The sequence below is a fragment of the Poromitra crassiceps genome (assembly GCF_964638095.1).
Source record: "Poromitra crassiceps genome assembly, chromosome: 14".
Taxonomy (NCBI): domain Eukaryota; kingdom Metazoa; phylum Chordata; class Actinopteri; order Beryciformes; family Melamphaidae; genus Poromitra; species Poromitra crassiceps.
In genome coordinates, this window is record NC_139633.1 from 13,713,056 (window position 1) to 13,718,869 (window position 5,814).

Genomic DNA, 5,814 nt, shown 5'->3' on the forward strand with positions numbered 1-5,814 from the left:
AAACACTGGCCTGTCACCTGAGTGAAAGTTCCTACTTACAGTTTGGTGACCCAAAACAGAATGGTGACTCCTACTGGAACAATTTGGTTCAGTGTTTATGCCTGTGTTGCTGTCTGTTGTAGTGTAAAACGACTAAAGGGAGAGCAGGTGGTTACATGAAAGTGAGTGAGAAAAGGAGAAGATACTGAATAATGACATCACAACAGTATAATCCTAATGTTAATTTAAAATTAAATATTCTTGGATGAAAGTCCAAAAAACGTCAAATTTTCTTCGGCGCTGCCCTTGCAGGCAGCACCGAGAGTCCATTCCTACCTAAAAGTACTTCCAGCGCCACTGAATATAATGCAATTTAATCCCCATCCCCGAACCCACAATCTCTGGCAACCTACTGCCAAAGTTGCCCCCTACCAGCCCACCCTAGTGTGGCAGGCTAGATACGGGCCTGTCTCGATGTCACTCTTGACAGACAAGTGAGGGTTGTGATTAAAATAAAACATATTACCATTGTGATCATGACTAATGTGTTTATTTTGTCACAACAATAGCATGGTTATTGAACCACCATCACCAACCAACCATAGTTGCTCTGTGGAAAACCTTGTAGAGATGAGAGGTGTCGCATGTCGTCAACAGGAGGCAGTCCAGTGACTAAATGGTGTTACACTCCAATCCGCAAACAAATTCCAGTCTGTCAATGAATTTCAAACCATATTTTCTTTAAACAAAAACATGTAAAACTTCAGCACAAAACCTTGAAATACTGTACAGTGACTAGTACCCACACATCCGTGAATGTGACCAATTAAAAAGTCAAAAACTTATAAAGTACAAAATTTAATCATATTAGAAACACAAGCCATGGTGATTATCATATGGATACACACAGCAAAGAATACTATACATACTGAAGGCAATGAGACAAGCATGGCAGCTAATGCTAAGCTAATGCTGTCATTTCTACAAGGCAAAGCGCCGACTCATGATGATCAAGCCAAGGCATTATTAGGCATTCTAAAGCGTGGTTGTGAATTTCTTTTTCCTAGTGCATTAAGATACGTTTCATATTAGCTGGCTTATTGCTGTTGCATACACATAGCATGTGCATTCGACTAATGCAATGTGCGTGTAGTTAAGTGCTTTTTCTAAGAGATACAATTCTCTGGCTGTATGAAAGAATAACATGCAGTGATTTCTTTATCTACAGGCTGCACGCGGTACGTGGATATTTTGAGGCCATTTCATGAGCAGCTCTGACAAAAAGTTGTACTTTTTGTTCCATACATTCCATTTTGTAAACCCAATAAAACCACTTCTAAAAATCACCTCTAAACGTGAGAAGCTCAACCACGTCACTGCTCATCACAGGAACAGACCTTACTGTAGCTCGTCTTTTGTTAAGAAATGTTATAAAGCTATAGAGAAAACTAACACAATAGTTGAAGAACAACAGAACAGAGGTAGAACAACAGAAGATTCAAAGAAGACTGATATTGTAAAAAAAAAAAAAAAAAAACACAATATATGGTTAAAATAACATGTCACATATTAAGAGGAACATCACATTCATAACTTTACATAATACTGGCTTCTGAATAAACTCCAAACATAGCAGCACATGTTTACCCATCATTAGACCACATGCCCCTCTGAACCTCGGCCCCTTCCTCAGTTTCCCTCCCTCCACCATGTAGCCATTTAAAATGCACAGACACTTTTATCATGTTAGACAAAAGCTCTTAGCTTTTTCAAACCCTAAATGAGCAATGTAATTTTCTCACTGTGGTAAGCAGGCCAATAAAAACAGACTATTTGTTTTGTGGGGGGGGGGGGGGGGGGGGGTCAGTTTGACAGAGTCTGAGGTAGAGGGTTAGGGGATGGGTGAAGGGATGAGAGAGGGAGGGAGGTGCTGAGGAGAGACATACTTGGACATTTTGTCAAATGTGGACTTTGAAGGAGAATACCGGTGTCGTTTCAGTCAATTATAATCGATGCCTAGTTCACTTTTCACTAATAAAGATTTCTAATCTAATACAATCTAATGTTTACTGTCAAGGATTGTCTAGCTCGAGCAGTTTTCAAGTGTGTGGAATTTGTTTTTCATACTCAACAAAAAAAATTGCAAAAAAAACAATGGCTTTCTTCTGACAGTTGGAGAATGAACCCTGATATATCTCAACGTATCTCCAACTATCCTAACTGTAAGCACACACCAGCAGGAAGGAATACTGTGAAAGAGGGAGGCAACCCAGATGATTGGCACAAATTTAACAAACACCGGTATTAACCTTTAACGTTTTGGAAGCTCTTTAAGACCAGTAGCTTAATGCCTCAGGCACCACACATCTGTTATACAGTCAGCTTTCGTGGCATTGTAGTTTACAATGACATCTTTAACTTTCTTCACAATGCAATTATACAGTTTATACATTTAACACCTTGTTGTTAGCAGCAATCACGAGCTTTGTTGTCTTGCAGCTACTGGTATAGGCCTACCTATTTGTTTCAAACAGGAATGCTAATGCTAATTCTTAGGGTAGCAGAAGCACAGAAACTTTGTACAGAGTAGGCTACAAGTAAATGGCGAAGAAAAGTAGGACACCACATTTCAAAGTACCTTTTAGAATTTGGTGCGCTTGGTCAGAAAAATATTCAGCATGGTTTATTTAGCAATAGCTAAACTTCTATCCAGCACAAATGGCGTTGGTGCCATAGCAGTCACATTAACAGTACATTAAGTTATAACTGGCCACTGCCACCCAAGTTCTGCACACATCATTTCTTTCATTCAATAGAAATAAAGTGATTGTCTACTAAAAAGGGTCGTTAATGATATTGATTACATCTTCTCCATCCAAAAACATGAAGTCACAATGATGTCCTGCAGAAATATTGTACTTTTCCTTTTACTGTAATCACCCGCATACACTTTCTTTCAATTGTAATCGGTGTCCCTTTGAACAAGCCAATCTTTGAAAATAAATTATTGTAAAATGTAAAAATATAATACGAATAATAATAATAATAATAATAATAATAATAATAATAATAATAATAATAATAATACATATTATTATTATTATTATAACAACAACAACAATATAAGAGCGTTTATCAGAAAAGTTTCTGGAGACATTAAATTTCTGCAGGCCATGGACAAATTCATAACAAACACAGTAAATGATTGGTTACATATCTGATGGGTTCACTAAACTATAGGTATAAAGAGACCATAAATAAATTAAATAAAAAGAATATTAGCCTAAAAAGCATTGAATTAAAAAAAAACATCAATTGATATTCCCTATTTCCCTTTATGATGTATATTGATTAATGCACACATTGTGATATACATGTACGGTAGTAGCATGTATGCAGGTCTACAGAATACAGATCGCACCACAGCTAATCTGGCTACCTTCTCTTTAGCTGTAGCCCTACCTTTCTGCTCTAAAGTACTAACTGATTATTGCCGTTACAAACAGCAAAGACATGGCTACAGAACTATTTCCATCAAACCTTTGTCTCTTCTCATTTGTCTGGCTAATAAGACTCCATATAGTAATTTCAACAAAAATATTTTACCATTGTACAGATCGCAAAGAAGAATTCTGTCTATATTTGTGTATTAGTGGTTTGAGGGCATGACAGTAATGTGTGTGCACACCAGGGGTTTCCAAACTTTCTTGGCTTGTGACCCCACTTTGACGTCACAAAAAATCTATACCCACCCCAGATATTGAAATTTCGGTATCATCACTGACATCATCAATGATGTCGCTGACTTTTTTCCTCAGAATTCTGACTTTAATCAGATAATTCTGACATTAAACTCAGAATTGTAACTTTATTTTCAGAATTCTGACTTAAACTCAGAACTCAAATAAATTTTACACATTTTACACATCCTCTTCAGTAGTAAAAAAAAATCTGGTGACCCCATTTGAATTCCAGGTGACCCCAAGGTTGGGAACCACTCGTGTACACCCACATTGACTGACTGACTGATTGACAAGACTGACTGACTGACTGATGGACGGACGGCCTGACTGACTGATACATGACTGGCTGATTGAATAACTGGACAGACACGATTTTCAACATCATCTATTGGTTTGGCAAAAATAATAATAAGCGTTTACAAGTAAAATCATCTTAATAATTTTGAATGTACATTTTTGATTTGCATTTTGTATACAATTTCATATATATTTTGCATTTCGTAGATAATTGGTTTAGCTGCGCCAGACGAACTGGCATTGGCAAGTGGCATTATGAGAGATCTTGCACAGCACCCTGGCAAATTCTATTTTGTGGTCACTGTAAACTGGTTCATTTACCACAAAGTCACTGTGTTATTTGTTCAGATTTAACAAGAATGTGGTGGGGAGGTCAGGTCTTTCTTAGTTAACAAAATCTATAATTAGCAAGTGGAACTGATTGGATTTTCTATCAGCTGTTTCTGTTTATTTCTCATTAAACTGCCCCCTGGTCCTGGCCAACTCATTCACACATGGAGAGTGAGCAGGGCGTCTATTTGGCCAGTTGATTTATGTGATTACTGTTTATGTTTTGTGGTTGCAAAACCCACAGATCTCTGGGTTTACCATTTGGTTCAGTTTTCAGGTGAATCTCCCCCAGTGTTAGCCTGAGCCACAAGGCCACAAGGCCTGATACAGCATCAGATTCTGTTAAGTAAGTTAACCAGTGTGAGGGTTTAACTGTCTGATGAAAGTGACGGCCACCTTTGGCCCTATATTCTACAGCACCTGTGAATACTATTCTCTCTATCAAGTGTTTCCTTTAGCGGCTGTAGCTAGCTGTAGCTAGCTGTAGCTCAGGAGGCAGAGTGGGTTGTCCACTAATCGCTTTGGATAAGAGCAGGTTGGTAGTTCCATCCCCGCCTCCTCCACTCTGCATGTCGAAGTGTCCTTGGGCAAAATACTGAACCCAAAATTGCTCCCGAGGCTGTGCCAGCACCCTGCGTGTTAGCATGCCGCCATCGGTGTATGAATGGGGGTTTGTTAATGTACCTACTCATTGTAAAGTGCTTTGGAAAAAAGCGCTATATAAATGCAGGCCATTTGCCGTTTTACCATAATGACCAAGATTAAATTTTCTGTGAATATGAGTCCACTGCATAGTATATTTGTCTTTCATCAACTGCTTATACTGAACTGATAAACAAACAAAAAACACAAATTTTGCTCTGGTATATTTGTTTTAAGATACTTTAACCAACTGATTTGATTGAAATGAGCTGAAAAGGACCCAAACTCCCCAAGTCAATTAATGTATATCCTCAATGGATGGACTAACTAAACTAAAAAGGACGTTAGCATCATCCCCTACCCAGCATTGCGCTTCCCTCTACCCCCACCCTCTTTACACCATCCTCTCTCTATAATCCACCAACTGGACCAACTGTTTGCGAGCGTGGGAGATGACTGGAGTGACCGGGGTAACCAGGGTGCCGGGCGTAGCAGCACCAGGCGTAGTAGCACCAGGAGTAGAAGCACCAGGAGTAGAAGAAACAGGAGTAGAAGCAACAGGGGTAGTGCCACCAGGCGTACTACCGGGCGTGGTGCCCGGCGTTGTACCAGGAGTGGCAGGGATGATGACAACAGGGGCCAGGCCGGGGCTCAGGCCAGGGCTCTCTGCCCCGGCGCGCGGCTCCAGTCGCGGGGTGGACGTGATGAAACGAGCCTCCCTGATCCGGTAGGGGCTTCGGTAAGTGGAGATGGGCGACAGCTCGGAGCCCCAGCCCAGATAGCTCCCGCTAGAGGGGGACGGGGCCTCGGCGCTGAAATACAG

At 40.1% G+C, this 5,814-nt stretch overlaps 1 protein-coding gene across 1 annotated transcript in view; it reads right to left on the minus strand.

Annotated features, from left to right (window-relative positions):
- Positions 1–5,385: 5,385 nt before the first annotated feature.
- The window catches only part of LOC310789012 (XK-related protein 5-like), a gene marked incomplete at both ends in the record, with an annotated part of 8,039 nt that continues 7,610 nt past the window's right edge, over positions 5,386–5,814 (minus strand). The window contains one exon of the mRNA XM_083650618.1: positions 5,386–5,814. This exon is cut by the window's right edge and continues 218 nt beyond it. Coding sequence (XP_083506744.1) covers positions 5,386–5,814 — 429 coding nt within the window.